Source organism: Chrysochloris asiatica, unplaced genomic scaffold, assembly GCF_000296735.1.
Source record: "Chrysochloris asiatica unplaced genomic scaffold, ChrAsi1.0 scaffold00027, whole genome shotgun sequence".
Classification (NCBI taxonomy): domain Eukaryota; kingdom Metazoa; phylum Chordata; class Mammalia; order Afrosoricida; family Chrysochloridae; genus Chrysochloris; species Chrysochloris asiatica.
In genome coordinates this window covers 18,062,725-18,085,301 of record NW_006408545.1, presented here as the reverse complement: position 1 = coordinate 18,085,301, position 22,577 = coordinate 18,062,725, and the positions used below count along the sequence as shown (strand labels likewise).

Genomic DNA, 22,577 nt, shown 5'->3' with positions numbered 1-22,577 from the left:
GTAAAGGTAGATGTTTGGTAGCAAGGAAGGGAGTTATTAACTCTCCAGTCTAGGAGTGGAGGTCTCTGGGACCATCAATGGAGAAGAGCTGAGAGCGGGACCCTACACAGAGAAGCAGCGAGGCCTGAGATGGAGGCAGAGAAGATGACGTGGAGTGATGAAGTGGTACCTTGCTATCACTACCAACTGCTCTGAAAGGCATCACATTAGAAGGTCCCGGATACAGTGGGAGAAAATGTGGAACAAAACTCAAAATTATTAAAAAAAAAAAAAAAAATCAGGCTTACCGGTCAGAAAGAGACTAGATCTGAAACTGTGGCCCTCAACCACCCTTCAGGTCTGGAAAGGAACTTACCCTGTGGCCCAACTTTCAGCCAAGCACGAGATCAGTATATAGGGAAACAACAATACTAGTAATGTATGCTCGCCATGGAACAGTCAATCATTTAAAATCAAAAGGGCAACAGTTACCTAAGGACAAAGTTGAGAAGGGATGGGAAGGTGGATGAAATGGCAATGGGAACCAAAGAGAGAAAGTGGGATAACTATTGTTGCATACAGGGAACTGCAGCCATTGAGAGGAAACAAAATCTATGATTTGCTGACTGTGAAACTGGTGATCTGCCCTGTAAACCTTGACTCAATTCACAATAAATTAGTTAAAGAAATTATGTATCTATGTATGCAATATGTGTGTACAGGTATGTGTATGTGTACATGTGTCTACATGTCTATATGTATATGAAGGAGCCCTGGTGATGCAGTGGTTAAGTGGCTGGTTGCTAACTGAAAGATCAGAAGTTTGAATGCACCAGCCAGTCTGTGAGAGGAAGATGTGGCCAGCTGCTTCCATAAGGTTTCTATGATGCAGTTTCACGCTGTCCTATAGGGTTGCCCTGAGTCAGAATTGACTTGATAATGGGTAAATTATATGTACATTATATACATGTATGTGCATGCATGCACACACGTTGCTATTGATAAGCATCCTCGAGTTGGTTCTGACCCACAGCAACCCTGTATAGGGTTTCCAAGGAGAAGCTAGTGGGTTTGAACTGCTGACCTTGTGGTTTGCAGTCCAATGCTGATCCTACAGAGCCACACCAGGACTCCACAGTCCATGTGAAACATGGCCTCATCTATCCTGAGACTGGAAGAACCAGATGATGCCCAGCTACCAGACTGACTTTTCTAATCAGGACCAGAATAGATGGATCCTGACAAAATGCGAGAAAAACGTGGAACAGAACTCAAATTATTAAAAAGCACAGACTTACTGGACCAGTTAAAACTAGAGGACTCTCCAAGACTCCCTAAGCCCGTGATATTCTTTAAACTTAGACCTGAAACTATCCCAAGGTTTAGCTGTTACCTAAATGACAGGTTCATAAAATCAAGAGTATCGCCCATGAGTATTGCTTTCTTTTTAAAAAATCATCCATATGACACTAAACAGTCAATGACTGCTCTAAAGCAAAGATGAGAAAGTGAGGGAGTCACGAAATTAGATTACTGGAAACAGAATTGTTGTTGTTGTTAAGTGCCTTCGAGTCGGAGCCGACCCATAGCAACCCTGTACAGGGTTTCCGAGGGTGTAAATCCTTACAGGAGTAGAAAGCCTCATCTTTCTCCCGCGGAGCGGCTGGTAGTTTCGAACCACTGACCTTAAGGTTCACAGCCCGATTCGTAACCACTACGCTACAGAATGAAAATAATGAGAATGTTGACATATGGTGAAAAATGTAAATGGGAACCTAACTGGGGATATAAACTTTCACCAACAACACAATTTAAAAAAATAATAATTTTAAGTTTTTATTGTGAATTGAATGATAATTCACATGGGAGAACATCAGTTTTACACTCATCGTATTTCATTTCATTGCAATGATTACAATCCCCTCCATGCATCATCATTCAACAACAACAAAAACTTTTTAAGTACTTTGAACACACTCAATAACCTGTAAAGTTGTGGATTTGCCCTTATTCAGCTACCCAGCAGAATGCCCACAGTCTGAGTTCTGCCCAGTGACAAGCCCTCAGCTGTTTCCTGTTTCACTTATAGAAAGCCATCAATTCAAGGGTGACTCAAGTACCTGCTTCCAGAACAGTGGCATCAGAATCACCTGACAGGCTTTCCACACAGGTAGCTGGATGACAGAAACTTAAACTCTTAGTGGTGGTGTGGGGCCAGGAATTTGCATTTCTAATAAGATCCTGGGTGAGGATGCTGCTGCTGCTGGCTCTGGAACTGTACTTTGAGAACCACTGCTCTATTATCACTGGCTCTTACCTTTCTGTCATTTATTTTTTTGTAACACAGACCCTTTGAGAGTCTAGAGAAACTTTCAGGCTTTTGCTTACACATGAAGCCTTTTTCGAATAATTTCAGGAGGATCCTGAATGCTTAGGAGTTCATGGATCCCCAGCTAAGAACTTTTGCTCTAGAAATTCCAGACGCTAGCTTCAAAAAAGGCCAAGCCATCGGAGAAGCATGCACTGCCTTGATTTCCCTGTGTTGTACTCTCAAGTTGGGCTCTCGGCTTACACTCAGCACCTTGTAGAAACTGCAATGGGACACCTACTATCATATTTACAAAATTAATGGGGTCAGGGACTTTATTCACTATATTAACAGAGTCCCTTATAGCAAGCTCCATATAAGATTTCTCTCATTTTTAATGGGAGTCTTGGTATTCTGGAGGAATGCCTTGCTTTTTGCTGGACAATGACTATAACTGGTCACATTATTCTGTTTACTTTGGCTCATCAAATTTAGAACCAAATTTCTGACTCTAGTTTAGCAAGCTGCGGGTCCTTATGGTCTCTATATATTTAAGCACTCTCTTCCCACCAGATCTTAATTGCCTATTTAATGTCTAATTTCTCTCGATAAGACTACCTATGTGTTCTGTTGAGATTGTCCCTTCATAGCATGTGTGATTCTCAAGGGCGTGTGGGGATAGTGATTGACCCCAGGCCATGAGCTATGTTTGGAGCTGCAGATAACGTCATTCTTGGCCCTGCATCACCACCTTTTTCTCACCGCTGGTCCACACACACCACAGAGCACCAACATCTTAGCTGAGAACCATTCCAGTTGATTCAGAGCTTTTGTATGCCCTTTGTCATAAAACTTAGGGGAACCATGCGGGGAGGGATACAAAAGTTAATTTTTTACTTTCACATAAATAAGTAGGTATCTACTCACTCATTTTAACACAACTTTGTGAGACAACAATTCTCAGTTTTGTAAAGATAAGAAATTAAGGCTAATGAACGTGACTTACCAAATTCCAACTGAGAAGAGGACCCAGTTTGGTTGACTGACCCTTAATCAATCTAGCAGTGCTTGTTCATGTTCAAACATCCTAATTATTTGTTTGCTCTTTCATTTTATTTAATTGATAAACTTATTAGGTGTCTATTAGGCATCATATACCTTAATTGTTTATCTGAGTAAGACATTGGTCCTGCATTCAAGTAAGACAGAGTGTAGAATGAAACTGGGCAATTCCAACATAGTGAGGTAAGTAATACAATAGAGAAAACAGAGCAACATGAATGGTCACCAGGGAAGTCGTTAGACTGCCTGTGGTCAGTGCCCAAACCACCAAACTCACTGCCACCAACTTGATTCTAACTCAGAGCAACCTGGAAGGACAGAGAACTGCCCATATGGTTTCCATCTTTCTCTTGTGGAACAGCTGGTGGGTTCAAACTGACCACCTTTTGGTTAGCAGCTAAGTGCTTTAATCACTGTGCTATCAGGGCTCCTTGTGCTAAGTACAGTGTTGATGGAAAAGGACTGAGTGTAGGTGGTGCTATGTAAGGGACGGTTGTCAGGGAAAGCTCTAAGGATATGATGTCTGTTATGGATTGTTTTATGACCCCCAAAAAGATATGTTCAAGCCCTGGTCCCTGATTTATACCTGTAAATGTGACTGAACTTAATGGGAAATAGCATCTCTGCAAATGTAATTAATTAACATGTTGTTGTTGTTAAGTGCTGTTGAGTCGATTCTGGCTCATAGCGACCCTGTAGTGGGTTTTCGAGGAGCAGCTGGTGAGTTTGAACCACCGACCTTGTAGTTCAAACCGACCTTGAGGTCGAGTGCTTATCATATGGTGCCACACCAGGACTTCTAGTTAACATGAAGTGGGCTCTAATTCAACAAGGCTGATGTCCTTACAGGAAAATGAGAAGAGACACAGATACAGACACAAGATGACAGAGGCAGAGATTAGAGTTATGCCGCCACAAACCAAGGAATGCTGGGGGCTACCAGAAGCTGGAAGTGACAAGGAGGGCTCTTCCTCTAAGACCTTCAGAGAAACCATCATCCTGCCAGTATTCTGATTTGGACTTCTAGTCTCTAGACTTGGGAGAGAATACATTTCTATTGCTTTCAGCCACCCAGTTTGTAGTACTTTGCTATGGCAGCTCTAAGAAACGAAAACAACAACAACAACAACAACAACAAAAAAAACATGTCTGAACTGACTTTCAGAGGATGGCTATGATTAAGCCTTGGGGAGAGGTGAGGAAGAGTTTCAGGTGACTGGAATAGAAAAGTACAACTCAGGTCCCATGGTTGATGCTCTGGAGAAAGATGTGGCTTTCTGCTCCCGTAGATTTACAGCCTCAGAAACCATATACAGGAGTGCTCTGAGTTAGAATCCATGGGGTGACTCACCACCACCAAGGATGATGTATAAAGAATTGACGATTTCCATATTTACCTAAAAGTTCTAAAAACATTCCTTAAATTTAACTACTATAAAAACAATGGTTTCCTATTTTATAAAACCAATTTATTATCCTTACCTTAATATTGATAATAATATCAGGTTTCAGGTTTAAGTTCTTAATTAATTCTAATTGATCTAAAGTAGTAATGACTTCTTGCGAAAATGATGGAATTTCAGTGATAATATAACCTGTAGAGGAAAATATCATTTAAAAAGCTTTAGACTACCATCCATGTAAAAGTGTGGATTTATTGTTATTACTTTATAAAATAACATCTAGTTTATTGACAAATATTAAAGCAGGTCAAAACACTACCTGTCAAAGTTTAAAATGAATGATTAAGTTTACTGCTATATGAATTATGCCCATATATGATGTTTTCATGATAATAAAATCACTGGGCCAGCAGGGCACAGCTTTAAAAATTCTCTATCAATTTATTTTAGACACATGAGGTGTCTAGGGAAGGAAGTCCAATGCTAGTCATTCTTGTAACTCGTGCTAGGAAAGTACACATGATTAATAGTAAAGGCATATTATAAGGGGTGGTTGGTATCTTATTTTTCTTTCTAAAACTAATATTTCATAAAATAATAGAATATCATATATCTATTGATCTATTGATTAATCGCTCGATCATATACTTAAGTTATGTTGTTGTTAAGTGTGTTGAGTTAGTTCCGACTCATAGTGACATTGTATAGGGTTTCTGAGGTTGTAAATTTTTGTGGAGCAGAATGCCTCATTTTCCTCCCATGGAGCAGACGGTGGGCTCAAACTGCCAACATTTTGGTTCGTGGTCTAGTGCTATCCCTTGGAGTCATCACATTCCCGTAACTAAGTTATGTTGTGGTTAAGTGCCATCGAGTTGACTCCGACTCATAGCAGTCAGTATAGGGTTTCCGAAGAACAGCTGGTGGGTTTGAACTGCTGACATTATGGTTTGAAGACCCTATAGCACTATACCAGCAGTCCAAGTTATAGAGAGTATTAAAATACTCATGTGTCCACCAAACCAGTTATGAAGCAAAATGTTGGCAGTCAAGATTCTGGTTTAGCACAGTTATTGCGTTGTATCCTCACCTAAAGACCCTAAGTCTTCTTATTGATATTTACCCTTCTTACAACATTGCATTAAGGTGCGCTAGTAGTATAGTGGATTAGGTGTTGGGCTGCTAACCACAAGGTCAGAAGTTTGAATCCTGCAGCAGAAAGATGAGCTTTCTGTTCCCATAAAGATTTACAGCCTTGGAAACCCTCTACAGAGTTGCTTTGAGTTGGAACCAACTCAACAGCACTTAAAAATAACAGTAACAGCATAAAGAGATTAATGTGAGGTGGTGGTGGTGTGCCATTTGGACTGTCCACCTTGTGGTTCACAGTCCAGTGCTGATCATACAGATTTCTCTAATTATGTTATTCTCTAGCTCAAGACACTTTTCTTCTAAAGTCTCATCTCCTTCAGCTCGAATAAGCGTCCTTCAATCTATTTTTCTGTAAGAACAACTGACAGACAATGATGGTTATTCAGTCTTGGATATTTGGCAGACATCGTATAAAATGTGAAACAGGAGGAGTCTGTTACTTCTAGGACAATAATTGACAGTATCTGTTGCCAATAGTGACATTCAAGTACAAATCAGAATTTTGGAAAACTTGCATCCATGGTCATTAGTTTAAGAGCTTCCCGATGCATAAGACTTTTTTGATGAAATGGGTGTTGATATTAACAAATGTGATTTTTAAATTACTGTATAATGAAACAAACATGTCAACACTTGAAAGATGTGGATCACTCAGCGAACCACTATTTTCCATATGAACAATGCATGCTATTAAAAAAAGGATGAATGAATAAAAGACCCATTGCAAGTGTAGGATAGAAAAACCTCCACAAAAGCCTTGTCATCTAGTCAATTCCAATTTGGTAACGTGTGTTACTGAGTAGAACTGCCCCAGGGTGTTTCCTTGGTTGTAATCTTTATAGAAGCAAAGACCTTTCTTTCATAGTGTTGCTTTTCTGTTAGGTGCTGTCGAGTCGACTCTGACTCACAGCAACCCTGTATAGAGTTTCCAAGGAGTATCTGGTGTGCTTGAACCATCTACCTTGCAGTACAAATGACTTTACAGTCTGATGCAATAGCCCACAGCACCATGGGTTCAAACCATCAACCTTTGAGTTAGTCAAGCACAAACTATTTGTACTACCTAAGAATCAGGCTGTGAACCTCAAGGTCAGCAGTTGGAAGCTACCAGCTGTTCTGTGGGAGAAACATGAGGTTTTCTGCTCCCGTAAAGATTTACAGCCTTGGAAACCCTGTACAGGGTCGCTGTGAGTCAGAAGCGACTCCACATCACATAACCACCATCACCACCAAGGATCTATAAGTGCAAGGTAGACCAATGAGTTTTAAAGTTACAGAGCTTGGAAAATTCACTGAAATAGCTTTAGATTCCACATTGTAACTAACCTTTAAGGAAATACCACTAGTCAAGTTTCTAACTATATCTCTGGGTTGGTCGGGATTCAAACAAAACAGAAAGTAACAGATTGAGTAGAGGCAGATGTGAGGATCCAGTCAAACATTAAAGAGGCTTGCAAAAAATGTAAAAACAATGCCACTTTACTAATTATTTTTTTTATTTGAAAAACATATTTTTCATTAAATATGCTATTTATGCTAACACATAATGACTTTATTGCTAATTTAAACAAATAAATGATTAAAAAAAAAAATGTCTTCAAGCAAAGAGTGGGACCCTATCCAGAGAAGCAGTGATGCCTGAGATGGAGGTAGAGACAATGACGTGGAGAGATGGAGCAGTTGGGGACGTTAGACACAGAGAGGGAGAGGCGCTGTGTGCTGACGACGGGGGGCAGGCTTGTAGTGTATACCCTTTGGTTGGTTGATGATGCATAGAGGGGATTGTAACCATAACAGTGAAACAATATACAATAGGATGAATGTAAAACTAATGTTCTCCCATATAAACTATCACATAATTCACAATAAAACATTTTTTAAAAAATGTCTTCATCTGAATTTCTAATATGGTTAAATATTAATAGAATAATCTGTGCAAGTAAAAACTCTCTTGGGTCCTCAACAATTTTTATGAATGTAACTCACTTACTCACTGCCATTGGAACAATTATGACTCATAGTGACCCTGTATAGGGTTTCTGAGGCTACAAATCTGTACAGGAGCAGAAAGCCTCATCTTTCTCCCATGGAGTGGCTGGTGGGTTTGAACTACTGATTCTGTGGTTAGCAGTCCAGTGCTTATGCTACCACACCACCAGACTCATCCAACAAATATGTGGTAACTTTTTTTTTTAATTTAAATTTTTATTGTGAATTGAATGATAGTTTACATGGAGAACATTGGTTTTGCACTTATTTTTTCATGGCAATGATTACAATCTCCTCTGTGCATCATCATTCAACAGTATTTGCTTTTATTCCCTCTGTTTTGAGGTTTGTTTTATTTTGCGGGGGGATGTACACAAAAACACTCAGGAATATATAATTATTTAAACAACCAAAGGGCACATTCTGAAAGTCTGCCTCCTGGCCGCCAGCACATAGTATTCCTCTTTCCATGAGTCTAGAGTCCTCAGCTGCTACCTCTCTCCATGTCTTCATCTCTTCCTTCATCTCTGGTGTCACTACTTCTCTTGATGGGGTTCCACATTCCGCTCATGCTCTTCTCCCTTGATGGTCCTAGGGTTCTCTGTTCCTGGAATATAAGATTAACTACTCCCCCATTTATGTTACAAAACTTCTACCTTTACAATTGTAACAATCTCAATTAGTCACGATAACAAATACTCACTATTAAATCATAAGAATCTTATCCCCATCTCCTTTCACCAGACCCTCTAGACAAGATGAAAACTATTCAGTGGGGATTCTGCCTCCCCCTGCACTCTCTGAAACTAAACTTCCGCTTGAAAACTTGTAAGCCAGTCACTTCATGCCTTTATAGCCCCTCATTTTAGGTAGCCAATGTCTAAGTTGCCTGTCCCTAACTACCCGGCATACAGAGGGGGATAGGTTGAAGAATCTTTCCCTCTTAATTAGTATTTACAGCTATTACATCCATAAGTACAGGTCAAGTTAATCAAATTTACACTTGTTTCCTTTATTCAATTTTTAAAATCTTCTAGTCAAGTAGTGATCAAAGGTACTATCTACAAGTTTGGGTATTCTTATGCATCTCCCCTCACTTCATATCAGCTGGATACTTCACTCTCAGCTCCAGCCTTCTGTGGCTATGTCCTTGTCCATGGACTCAGAAGACCCCAGGACTCACCATAATTTGGACCAACCAGCCCTTCCCCTTTTCTCTTTCATCTCCAGGTCAACAGGGGTCTATAGAACGTGGTTGAAGTCAGCCCATATCTTCATTGCTGCCTTTCCCCCACTTCCACTCACATGTAGACCAACGTGATTTCCAGCAAGCTTATGATAGCTGCTTGTGTGATCCTTTTGGGTTTCAGTCTTGGGGTGGTGGTGGTAGAATGTGGTAACTTAAAAACCATTATACTATTCTAGGCATTGCATAGGAAGTCCTGATGTGGTGCTGTAGGATGAGCAACATAAAGTGGTTCAAGCCACTCCTTGGAAATCCTATATAGGGCCTCTATGAGTTGAAACTGACTCGATGACACTTAACAACAACAGGCATTTATAAGATAGCAGTCCTCAGATTTTCTGATTTCATGACCCTTTATAGTCACAAAAGGAACACTGGCGGTGCTGCTACATTTGAGCTCTGTTGCTGCTGCCACTGTGCCAATCCATCTCTTTTTCTGTGACCCTCAACTTTACCCTGCATGATGTCCTTCTCCAGGGACTGGTCCCTCCTGATAATATCTCCAAGTATGAGAGATGAAGCCTGACCATTTTGGCTCCTAAGGAACATTCTGGTTGTACTTTTTCCAACACAGATTTGTTTGTTCTTCTGGCAGGCAGTCCATGGTATCTTTAATATTCTTCTCCAATACCATAACTCAAATGTATCAACTGTGTTTCTGATTCACTATCCAACATTCACAAGCATATGAGACTATTGAAAATACCATGGCTTGATTCAGGTGCACCTTAGTCCTCAAGCTGTCATCTTTGTTTTTGAAACAACCACTTACAATAGTTCAAAATATCATTAAATGCTTAGGCTTGTGACAATTTCTCTTAAGATTTAGGAAACACTTTACTTTCTGTCAAGTATGTGTTGGACCCTATTCACAAAAGCAATCCTAAACAATTTAAACTCAAAGGACAGAAAGGGAGACCTTATTCTCTTGGTTTTTATGAACGATGTTTATGATTCTTCTTGTCTTGCTCTGCTCCTTAGTTTTGAACCTAGCTAATTTATTTACTCTTGCTGGTGTTGAAATAATAGTTGAAGTCACATGGCACACATTTTTTTTCAAAGTTCTTTAAAGGAGCCTAGGGCATCCTTGCAAAAAACATAGTCACTGCAGGCACTGGGATGATCTGAGGGACAAGGCAGATCTTTCTCTTCTAGCTTCTTCGTGTGATTCCTTGATTTCTTGACTCTGCCCTCTCCTAGTCTCCTGGCTAACCCAGTCCATGCCCACTTAGTTAACAAGCTTGCGTGAAGTTGCTCACAAGAGTTTGACTAGCACTTCTAGTCTCTTCTGTGTGTGATGCGTCCATCAATCCTCTGGCCAGTGGTGGACACTGCAGGGAAGGAAACTGCCTGGTCTAACCTTAGATCGAACTAAACCCTTGTCCAGCTCACCCACCTTTATTGAACAAATGCAGAAAGCAGCCAGTCTCTAGGGTTCATGCTTTTCTCATGTAGGCATGAAGTGATTACACAATACTTACCTCCCATTTCTTTATGCTGGCAATACCACTCAATGTCAGACCAGTATGGGTCACAGATATATGCTTGGCATTCTACTGTGCTTGCCAGTATGCTGCTTACTACTACAACCACTGTCACTGCCTCTAGATATACCAACCATTCGAAGAGCAACTGTTTGCAAGGATGCTAAACCTTATATGTATTCATAATATCCGAATCTATTTCACACTTGGTGGATGTTTCTGGCTCTCTTTGGACAGGCCATTATTTGAGATTCCTGAATGTTCTGAGCAATGAATTTTGGAGTTCTGTTGTGGCACTGGATAAGCACTGGACTAATAACAGCAAGGCATGTGTCTCAAAGCCACCAGCCACTCCTTAGAAACCCTTTACAGGGTTGCCGTGAGTCAGAACAGACTCAGTAGCACTTAACAACAATCACCCACTAAGAGGTGACCAGTATCACCATATCCACACCCCAGGGATATACAGTATATGGAAAGAGGGGTGGAATACACAGCTATATCATCTGTTTGTTTCTCTATTCAAATTTTCAAGTGGAATAACTTGTCCCGATTTTGGGAAGATCTCAGGGGGGTGGCACTCTGTAAACAGGTCAGAGCTGCTGAGTCCACTATCAATCCCTCCAAACCCAGAGACATGTGTGAAGATGGAAGCACAGATAAGGATAATCCCTCTCCCATTCTCCCAGAAACCATTACCAAAAGCCCGCATCCTTCTATGCGGATTGAGGAATGGTGCGCCCCTTGCCACTTCTAGTGGGAAAGCTCTGCTCATACTATCAGAAGGCAGAGTAGGTACTTTATAGACCAGTGTTCAGCCTGTATCACCATCACCAATGGAAAACTGGAAGACTGTCCGGACCACTGACAATGGGAAACCAACTAGTCCAGGATCACACTCTCACTTTATACCTGCTTCTTGGCACATCGGGAAAAAGAAGGTAGTACCTAGTTCAATAAAAACTGAAGATGGCAGGCTACTGCTTTCAGACTGAAGTGATGAGAGATACAGAGAGAGCAGGCAGCTTTGTGTCCAGCCAGACCTGCTACCCATATGACCTAAGGCCAACCTTACATGCGTGGCTAATGACTTGTAAGACCATCCGCAATTACTAACTACATCTGGGAAAGGGAATGCCCAAACCAGGCTGCCCACTATTCCCCAGGCAAATAGTTTTTCAGAGAGCTTCTCAGGATGTGCTCCCCTTTTCCCTTAGGTGAGGATGGAGCTCACTAGAGCTGATTTTTGTTCATGACCAACACAGCACGACAGGCTGTGAGAAGAAGAATTAGAATTTTAGATTGGGCAGTGCACACACAAAAATAGCACCAACCATCGTAGAAGAATTGATGCTTTTGAGTTATGGTGTTGGAGGAGAATACTGAAAGTGCCATAGGCTGCCAGAAGAACCAACAGATCTGTGTTGGAAGAAGTGCAGCCAGAGTGCTCCTTGGAGGGCAGGATGGCCAAACTTCATCTCTCATACTTCAGACATGTTGTCAGGAGGGACCAGTCCCTGGAGAAGGATATCATGTTTGGTAGGGTAGAGGGTCAGAGAAAAAGAGGAAGACCCCCAGTGAAATGGATTGGCCAAGTGGCAGAATCAATGGGCTTAAGCATGGCAACAATAGTGAGGTTGGCCCAGGATCGGGCAGTGTTTCATTCTGCTGTGCATAAGGTTGCTATGAGTTGGTACCGACTTGATGACACCTAATAACAACAAATCCCTGCTACAGCACTGTCTGCACTCCCAGGTCTCCACAGTGAGTCTCCTGCCCAAGGCACTCAGCTTTACTTGCTCTGTGGACTGGGAAGCCCACTGCTCTGTCTGGTGCTCTGGCTCTTGGCTCTGCTGCTGCTATTGCTCCTTTACCTCTCCTCTGGTGTCACAGCTTTCTGTCCCTGGTTAGAGGAGGTTCAATACTCTAAGTCCAAATATAACACACTCCACTCTTAGGTCCTCTTTGGTGGTAGTGAGATTCTCCTCTCTGTTTCTGAACTGGCTCTCATTTCACACTCAGCAGGAGGGCAAAACTGACCAATCACAATTAGTCCTGTTAACAACCACTCACAACAGAGTCATATAATCCATCAGCATCTCCCTCCATCTCCTTACCTGGATCCATCACGAAAAAGTCATTTGGTGGGAGTTCACAAAGACTATGACTAGAAGAGACATTAAATAGCATTGAAGGTAGGTTCTTTCTAAACAGTGACAGAAACACCAAGAATAAAAGGACTCGGTACAGAAAAAAATTGCGATTAAATTTGACAATACTATGCAGTGTCCTGGTGTGGCACTGTAGGATAAGCATTGGACTACTAGCCACAAGTGTTCAAACCCACCAGCCTCTCCTTGGAAACCCTATGGCAGGGTTGACTATGAGTCAGAACCGATTTGATAACACTTAGCAACAACAACATTGTGTCCCTGGCAGCACACACCCCCCTTTAGGGATTTGAGAGGCACTGATAACACAGCCATACCTCACCATCCCTGATGCTAGTGGATAGCCTTGTTCTGAAAGCCATTCATATCCATTTTCTCTTCTACCACATACCCAGCTACTGGATAAGATCAAACAGGAGGAGAATCTTTGCAGAGAATTTGAGCAGACTTTCAAACTGTGTTTAGCAGTGTGATAGGTTCCAAAGAGATTCCCCTGAGGATGCTAGGAGGATGGGTGAGGAGAGACTGGGAAGCGGGTCTAGGACCTGCCACTACTGCAGTCTTCAAACATGCATGCTTAGAACATGGTCATGTCAGGTACATGCTGGGAGTATGGCCCTCAGACTCAGACTCAAGACATCATCCAACTTCTCCCCTGTCAGCTCCCAGGATAAGGATTATGTACAGGAAGTAGAGGAGACAGAGGAATGTGTTAAACACATGGAGGAGATGCAATGACCAAAATCCAGTTTGTGGGAAACTCCAAAAATAAGTGTTATAGATTGAATTGTGTCCTCAAAATATGTGTTGGAATACTAACTCCTGTAACTACGGATGGAATTTGGTTTAGAAATTGGGATTTTGTTGTTGTTGTTGTTATGTTAACTAGGTTACATAAGAGTAGGGTTAGTTCTAACTAACTAACTAACTAAAAAACAAAAATTGCTTTTGAGTTACACACACACATACACACTATATGAGGATCACCTACAGATCAAGGAGCCAACAAGGAATGTCCGAGATGACCTACCAAGAAGGGTCACAGAGAAGACCCTGATTTGGACCTTTAGCTTTCAGAACTATGCAAAAATAAACTTCTGTCCTTTAAAGTCATTCATTTGTAGTATTTCTATCACAATTGTTGTTGTTGTTGTTAAGTGCCCTCGAGTTGATTCTGACCCACACAATAGCACCAAGGAAATTAAGGCAACAAAGACTTCTTTTCTTCAGCTAAGAAAATAGAAAAAGGAAGGAGAAACTGAGAGGTTAAAAGAGACTTGAGACACACCTACTAATTGCAGTATAGGAAATCTAGTTACGATCCTATTGCAAAAAACTTTTTTTTTTTTTTTTAAAAAGCAAATCTTAAAGCTTAAAATGAAAAAAAAAAAAAAATTACTGAGGCAATTAGGGAAATCTTACCACCAATAAAGTTGGCCAGGGAGAGAAGTGGTGGTCATGGTAGTTATGTGCTATGGAGTCGGTTCCGACCCATAGTGACCCTTTATAGGGTTTCTGAGGCTGTAAATCTTTATGGGAGCAGAAAGCCCCATCTTTCTTACAGAAACAGCTACAGAACAGCTAGTAGTTTCAAACTGTTGACCTTGAGGTTTGTAGCCTGACTCGTAACCACTTCAGTACCAGAGCTCCTTGGGGAGAGAAGTAGGTGGAGATATACTAGAAACATGACTAGCCAGAGGTAGTTATTGCTGAGGTTTGATGACAGACACATGGTGGTGGTCTTCATATGAATCTCTCTACATAACCACCATCACCACGCTTGTTTTAAAAAGGAGCTCTGGTAGCGTAGTGGTTACAAGTCGGGCTGCTAACCTCACAGTCAGCAGTTCAAAATTACCAGAAGTTCCCCCAGGAGAAAGATGCAGGGACACTCCACCACTCTTGTCTAAAGTTTTCCAAAATAAAAAGTTTAAAAGGCTATGAACACTCTGAATGTCTGAGTTTATTTTTTCAAGCTGTTTTTTTCCCCTTTTTCTTTTTGCCAATACTTTTTAAATGTCATAATTTTGTAGCCATGTAAACCATTCTAAGAATGCCTGGTATGGTGCTGTAGGATCATCACTAGACTGAGAACCACAAGATGGGCAGTTCAAACCCACCAGCTGCTCCTCTGAAACCCTATCAGGGTTGCTATGAGTTGGAACCAGCTTGCAGCACATAACAATGACAACCAACCATTCTAAATTTTTTAAGTGGTAAGGTGAGGCAAAAGTATAAATAAATTAGTGTGTGTTTGTGCTTTTTATACTTAGATCTTTACCTACATACATACAGGTTTTTGTTTCAGTTACTATGCCTTTTGAGTTCATTTATTGACCTAAGTTGGAACCGTGATTTTCCTCAGTTTGTTTTTACTTCCTTATGTACCCATCTCACCTTCTAAATTATGAGTATTTTCCTCACGTTTATCCCCTTTATCACTGGATACCTATCTACAAACATCCATCTGTGTATAGACGATACATACATGTTGCTATGATGCTGGGCTGCTAACCACAAGGCCAGTAGTTCAAATCTACCAGTTGCTTTGTGGGAGAAAGATGAGGCTTTCTGCTTCCATAAAGATTTACAGTCTCTGCAAAGCTATACAGACTGCTTAAATCAGAACTGACTCAGTGGCACACAACCAACCAACCAATGCTGCTGGAAATTTTGCAAGTGATATTTTAACACCAGTAAGAGCGTGATGTCCTTATGTGGTGCTGTGGGTTAATGCACCAGACTCCAAAGCTGTTTGAACTGCAAGGTTGGTGGTTCAAGCTCACCAGTGTCTCCTTGGAAACCCTATAAAGGGTTGCTATGGGTCGGAATCGACTTGACGACAGTTAACAACAACAACAAAGAGTGTGATGGCTCTGCAGGATAAACACTATACTACTAGACACAAGGTTGGCGGTTTAATATCACCAGCAGCTCCGTGGGAGAAAGATGAGACTTTTTGCTCCAGTAAAGATTTACAAAATACCTATGAACCTCAGAAACAAGGTCACTATTAATCAAAATCAATTTATGGCAGTAAGCTTGTTTTTTTTTTTTTTTTTTTGCAGGACAACCATAGTGGATATATTTTAGTAAAACTTCCAGTTTAAGACAGACCTGAAGGAACGGCTTAGCAATTTGTTTCTAAAAGTTAGCTGATGACAACTTGATGCATCACAACAGAATACTGTTCAATATAGTGCTAGAAGATGAGCCCCCTGAGTTGGAAGACACTCAAAATACACAGTGGCCCCAACAATGGACTCAAACATACCAATGATTGTGAGGATGGTGCAGGTCAGAGCAACAGTTTGTCTGTTGTACACAGGATCGCCATGAGGTGGAGCCCACCCAACAGCAACTAACGCTAACTAGAGTCTGTCTTTGCTGTCTCCATTATTGATTTACTTTGGTGATTACAGTTTTTAACTTTACTGCACTGTAATCTTTATTTTTATCCCTGCCTCGGAAACACTGTACAGGGTTGCTATGAGTTGGAACCGACTCCATGGCACATAACAACAACAACAATAATTCGCATGAAGAAATCCTAGTGTGGCACTGCAGGATAAGCCCTGAACCACAAGGTCAGTTTGAACTACAAAGAAAGTGGTTCAAATGCACTAGCTGCTCCTCAGAAACCCTATATGGTGTCGCTGTGTCAGAACTGATTGAATGGCACACAACAAAAACAATTCCCATGGAGGAGTTGGGGTGTGGTGCTATAGGATAAACACTGGACTGTTAACCACAAGGTCAGCAGTTCAAACCCACTAACTGCTCCTTATAAGACATATACAAGGTCACTTTGAGTTGGAACTGACTCAATGGCTATTAACAACAACAACAATTTCCATGGAGGAGTCCTGGGGTGCACTAATAACCACAAGGTCAGCCATTCAAACCCACCAGCTGCTCCTCAAAAAACCCTATCAAGGTCACTATGAGTTGGAACTCACTTGACAGCACTTGATAACAACAATACCAACATGCCCATGGGCTGGCAGCAAAATGAACAAATCAGTCTTAGAAGAAATACAACCAATATAATTCTTAGAAATGTGGATGGAGAGACTTTGGCTCACTTACTTTAGTCATATCATCCAGGACAGACCAATGGCTAGAAAAAGGACATCATGTGTGGCAGAAAATCAGTGACAAAGAGGGAGACGGATAGACACAATGGAGTCAAATACGAGTTTACCAAACATGCAGACGATGGCAGTGTCCTGTTAGGTTTTTTATAAGGTCACAGTGAGTTACAGCTGATTGCATGGTTGTGCTGTTGTTGTTATTGTTAGATGCTGTCAAATCAGTTCCAAACCTTTTTTGAGGGCTCTCTACTTTATCAAGCATGATGTCCTTCCCCCAGAAACGACTCCCTCTTGATAACATGTTCAAAGTAGGCGAGCTGAAGTCTCACCATCCTAACTTCTAAAGGAATATTCTGGCTGCACTTCCAAGACAGATATGTTTGTTCTTCCAGTATCCATGACCTTCAACATTCTTTGCCAACACCATAAATGAACTGCATGAATTCTCCCATCTTCCTTATTCATTGTCCAGCATTCACATGCATATGAGTTGACTGAAAATACCATAGTTTGGGTGAAGGGCACTTAAACTGACATCTTTGCTCATGAACACTTTAAAGAGGTCGTATGCAGCAGATTTGGCTAATGGAATATACCATTTGGAGTCCTGGTGTGGCACTGTGGGTTAATGCACCAGATTGCAAAGCCATTTGAACTGCAAGGTTGGTGGTTCAAGCTCACCAGTTGCTCCTTGGAAACTCTATACAGGGTCACTATGGGTTGGAATCGACTCGACAGCACTCAACAACAACAATACACCATTTGGTTTCTTAACTACTGTTTCCATGAGCGTGGACTGTAAAATGACCTACTGGTAGCTAACAACAATTCTTAATAGTGGCAATGTCCTTTCTTAACTTACTGGGAATTCAAGCTATCTTTCTAAATTTTTCTTCTTTCATGTAATAAATCTATTTCAAGTGGATGATTTACTCCCACTTCATTTTTTATTCTCCTCTTCTTTTGCAAATGCCATAGAATTTGCTCTTTTCTGTTTAAGTAAGTCATTCTGATCTTCAATGGTCTTTGTCTTGAGAAATTAGGTTCCAAGCATCCCTTTGAGTGTTCTGGGTCCAGAGTCAGAGGGTAGACTGGGTGAGCTGGATGAAGCCTGCTGATGCCTGGAGCCAGAGGACAAGCTAGTGCCGTTCTGGTCCTCAATGTTGCCTTGGAAGTGTGGATGAATGCAGGGAAGCTGAGCCATTGGCAGGACTTGGTGCTGAAACTCACGGTGAGTAAGAAGCAGTCTGCAGAGGCTATGGGCACTGCTAGATGACCCACAGATTTTTGATGGGATAATGCACTGGACCGCAAGGTTGGTTTGATCCACAAGGTCGGTGATTCAAATGAGCAGGGCAGCTCCTCAGAAACCGTATATAGGGTTGCTATGAGTTGAAACCGTCTTGAAGACACTTTTACAACAGCAACATACTAAAACGTAAACAATTGGATCATATTAACTTACTTTGAAAACAAACAAAGGTAGAATCTGGAGAATACAACAAACAAGCAAATAAAACAGGACTCAAGAATCCTCTGCTCAGGCAAAAGAAAGCCCAACCCCAGAAACAATCTGTGCCTCAGATAGCACACAAGTTTTAAGGTTGTTTGGCTACTTTTAGATGTATGCAAATAAACATACCAAAGTGAGAGACTTCCGGGGACTGGAGCTTGTCCAACATTAGCTTTATGATAAGTTCATCTGGGACACTTTGACCACTGATCAGCAAAGCTTGCAACTAAGAATAAGAATAGATATTATATGTTATTGCTTAACATATCTGTGATACAGAGCTATTTTGTCACAGTAACTCTGAAAGTTAGATATGCTTACCATTGCTCCTGTTTGGGTTCCAGTAGCAATTTGTTCCTCCAAAACCGGTAAAGCTAAACCACGAATTAAAATATTAGGAAAAACTGGCATGAGGATTGCCAACGTAACAAATATATATATTTGAGTGGTTCTGTGATAAAGATTAACATTTATATATCACTATAGCATTTACAAAGCATATTTATAAACATTGTATCACTGAAGTGTAAACAAAGCAAGAAACAGCCGAATATAATACATAGTGAACTTGTCTCTGCCACATGCTAGCTCAAAATTGTGGGAAGCCCCCTTCCTAAACACTTTGCACCAAGAGAATTAATGTGAAGTCAAAATGAGATGCTGTGTAGGCCAATGATTTGTACATTCAATGAACAGTACTGCATAGAAGTATACACTAGTGTTATTGGTCCACTACTTTTATAACCATACAGTTATAACCAGAATGTACCACTTCTGCACTTGGTGACCGGAAAGGGAATATACAAAGGAGGGAGGTTGGCAGAAGAATGATGAAAACAGGCGAAAACACAGGAAGGAATGCATGCATGAGCTAAAGGGGATAGAGGTAAATAGTATCACATACACAATGCTGGAACAACAGTGTTAGGTGGACAGATTCATTGAAAGATACACAGGCTGAATGGGTATAGGAAGGAGAGTGGGACAATACCCACAAATATAGAAGGATTTGAAGAGGCTATTTGTATATGGATATTTACTTTTGCTGCAAACACACCTATGAATATGGGGTGCATACAGGGGAGAAAATGATGAAAAATTATTAGGTTTTCTCAAACATCTTAAGGCAAGTCTCAGGGGACTGCGTGGTCACTTGGCATAGCATAGTCTACAATGACAATGTTCTATATGCTACTTTGGTGAGTAGTGTCTGGGATCTTAAAAGCTCATAAGCAGCCATCTAAGGTGAACCTTTTGGTTTCTCCATGTGCAGAAGAAAGAAGAGTGATGAACATTGAAAATGCTTGGGATCAACTAGTCCAATGGACCAATGGAGCAGGTGATCACCAGTTACCACAACTCTGAGACCAGAAGAACTAGATGGTGTCCAGCTATTACTTCCAACTGCTCTGAGAGGGCACATTAGAAGGTCCTGGATAGAGTGGAAGAAAATGTGGAACAAAACTCTAAATTATTTTTAAAAATAGCAGTCAGAATGAGACTGGAGGAACTCAAGACTACTGCCCCTGACCACCCATCAGGTCTGGAATGAAATTCACCATGATGGCCCAATATAGGGGGGGACAACAATAACATGCTCTCCATGGAATGAATGGTCAATCATTCAAGATCAAAAGAGTAACATTTACCTAAGGGAAAAGTTGAGAAGGTATAGGAAGGAGGGTAGAATGGAAATAGAAACCACAGGGAGGAAGTCGGACCACTGTTATTGCATAGAAGGATTGTAATTGAGATGCAACAAAGTGTATGATTCATTGACTGTAAAACTGATGATCTTCCCTTCACTCAATTCACACTAGAATGATTAAAATAAATAAATAAAATTCATTGTCAATTTGTTAGGTAAACATGGATTGTTGTTAAATATTGTCAAGTCAGTTCTGACTCATAGTGACCCTCTATAGGGTTTTCGAGGAGCAGGTGGTGGACTTGAACTGCCGATCAGCATTTGAACTGCCAGTGGTGATCCTACAGTGTGACACTAAATGGATTAGTGCTATTTTAACCAGCATTTCTTTATGTAACAGTGAGTTTTCATTCTATTTTTCTTAAGTAAAAGGAGTTTTGGTAGCGTAGTGGTTACGAATCGGGCTGCAAACCTTAAGGTCAGCGGTTCGAAACTACCAGCTGCTCCGTGGGAGAAAGATGAGGCTTTCTACTCCCGTAAGGATTTACACCCTCGGAAACCCTGTACAGGGTCGCTATGGGTCAGAACTGACTTGACAGCACTCAACAACAACAACAACAACATTTATTCTATATTTAAATTTTTTTTTCATATATCTTCTGTTAATTTTTTACTATGGCATAAATCACTTTATTAAAAGAATATTTATATCTAAAGATTTCAACTCACTGTCCTACATATTGCAGATAACATTAAGCAGTTTATAAATAAAAAAATTAAATTTATCTTCAGAGATAATTAAGTTCTGGAAAATGATCTTAAGAAGAGTTATGAGAACTCATTCATTTCTTATCTTTCAAAAGAAGTCAACTAGAGTATACATAGGGAGCCCTTGTAGCGTAGTGGGTTCTGCATTGGGCTGGTAACCACAAGGGTCAGCAGTTCTAATCTACCAGCTGCTCCCTATACAGGGTCGCTATGAATCAGAACTGACTCAATATCACTCCACCACCACCTCACATTAATTTCCTTATGGTGGTGGTGATGGTGGTGGTGGTGTGCCATGGAGTCGATTCCGACTCATAGCGACCCTATAGAGGGTTTCCAAGGCTGTAAATCTTTACGGGAGCAGAAAGCCTCATCTTTCTCCTTAGGAACTACTGGTAGTTTCGAACTGCTGACCGTGAGGTTAGCAGCCCGACTCATAATCACTATGCTACCAGAGCTCCTTACAAGTATCTTTAATTATATGGAGTCCTGGTGTGGTGCTGTAAGGTAAGCACTAGACTGCTAACTACAAAGTCAGTGGTTCAAACCCACCAGCTGTTCCTTGGAAAACCTATACAGGATGGCTATGAGTTGGAACTGATTCGATAGCAACAACAAAGTATCCATTTCTATACCAATTATCTAAATTATAGACGCTGAGAATTAGAGTCAGTACAGTGGGCTAATGGACATTTCATAAATCCTCCTAAAGTCTATGAATACTACTAGGATTAACAGAAGGGCAAAACATGAATAATACTATTATAAAGACAATATTTGATAGGTTGCTAGGTGAACAGACATATGATAATGCAAATATAGCAAAATGTTAATCAGACACCTTTGATGGTGAATATATGGATGCTCACCATACAGTTATTTCAATTTATCTGTATATTTGCAAGTTTTTATAATAAAATATTGAGGGAAGAAATAATATTTACCTTCAACACGAATGCATTTCCATGCCTGTGCTATCAGACGGGCTAATATTGTTTTACCAATCCCCTTAAAAAAGAGAAACAGTATTTATAAGCCAATAGATTAGTTATTTATCATATGTTGGTGAAACAGATATCCCAAAGTTTAAAGATTCTGTTGGTGGTGATTATTACATCAATCTTATAAGGTAAAAATGTCTCCTACACAATAATGAAGAGCATATTCTAGACATGTAGTGTTTTTGGTTCCTCGCCGATTGTCCCATATGCCACATTTTATGAACTAATCCGAAAATGCAATTTTTTTTTTTATTAAGACGACTGCTCTGAAATCAGGAAGCTATACATATCATAATGGTACTCTGTCCTCTCTGCCAAAGATTTACTATAAAAAATTCTTATAATGCAATGAAAAATATTTACTACATGAATTCTGATTATATTGAGATTCATTATTTTATTCCCTTCATAAAGTTTAATTCATGACTTTTTAAAAAAAGTTTTATTGTGAATTATGTGATAGTTTACATGGGAGAACATTAGTTTTACATTCATCCTATTGTGTATAGTTTCATTGCCATGGTTACAATCCCCTCCATGTATCATCAACCAACCAAAGGCTATACCCTGCAAGCCTGTCTCCCGGTCCTCAGTACACAGCCTCTCTCCCTCTTTGGGTGTAGAGTCCCCAGCCACTCCATCTCTCCACGTCATCATCTCTGCCTCTATCTCTGGCATCACTACTTCACTGAGTAGGGTCCCGCTCTCTGCTTTTCTCCCAGGGACCTCTGCTCCTAGACTGCAAAGTCAATCCCTCCCCTC

The 22,577-nt window shown here is 40.7% G+C and overlaps 1 protein-coding gene across 1 annotated transcript in view; it reads right to left on the bottom strand.

Moving 5' to 3' along the window:
* Positions 1–22,577, bottom strand: part of AK9 (adenylate kinase 9) — a 175,220-nt gene that overhangs the window by 148,794 nt on the left and 3,849 nt on the right. Inside the window, exons 2-5 of the mRNA XM_006839988.1 lie at positions 21,759–21,822; positions 18,720–18,772; positions 18,528–18,624; positions 4,832–4,944 (exon numbers count right to left, since the gene is read on the bottom strand). Of these exons, the coding sequence (XP_006840051.1) occupies positions 4,832–4,944; positions 18,528–18,624; positions 18,720–18,772; positions 21,759–21,822 (327 nt within the window). The remainder of the gene's footprint in view (positions 1–4,831; positions 4,945–18,527; positions 18,625–18,719; positions 18,773–21,758; positions 21,823–22,577) is intronic.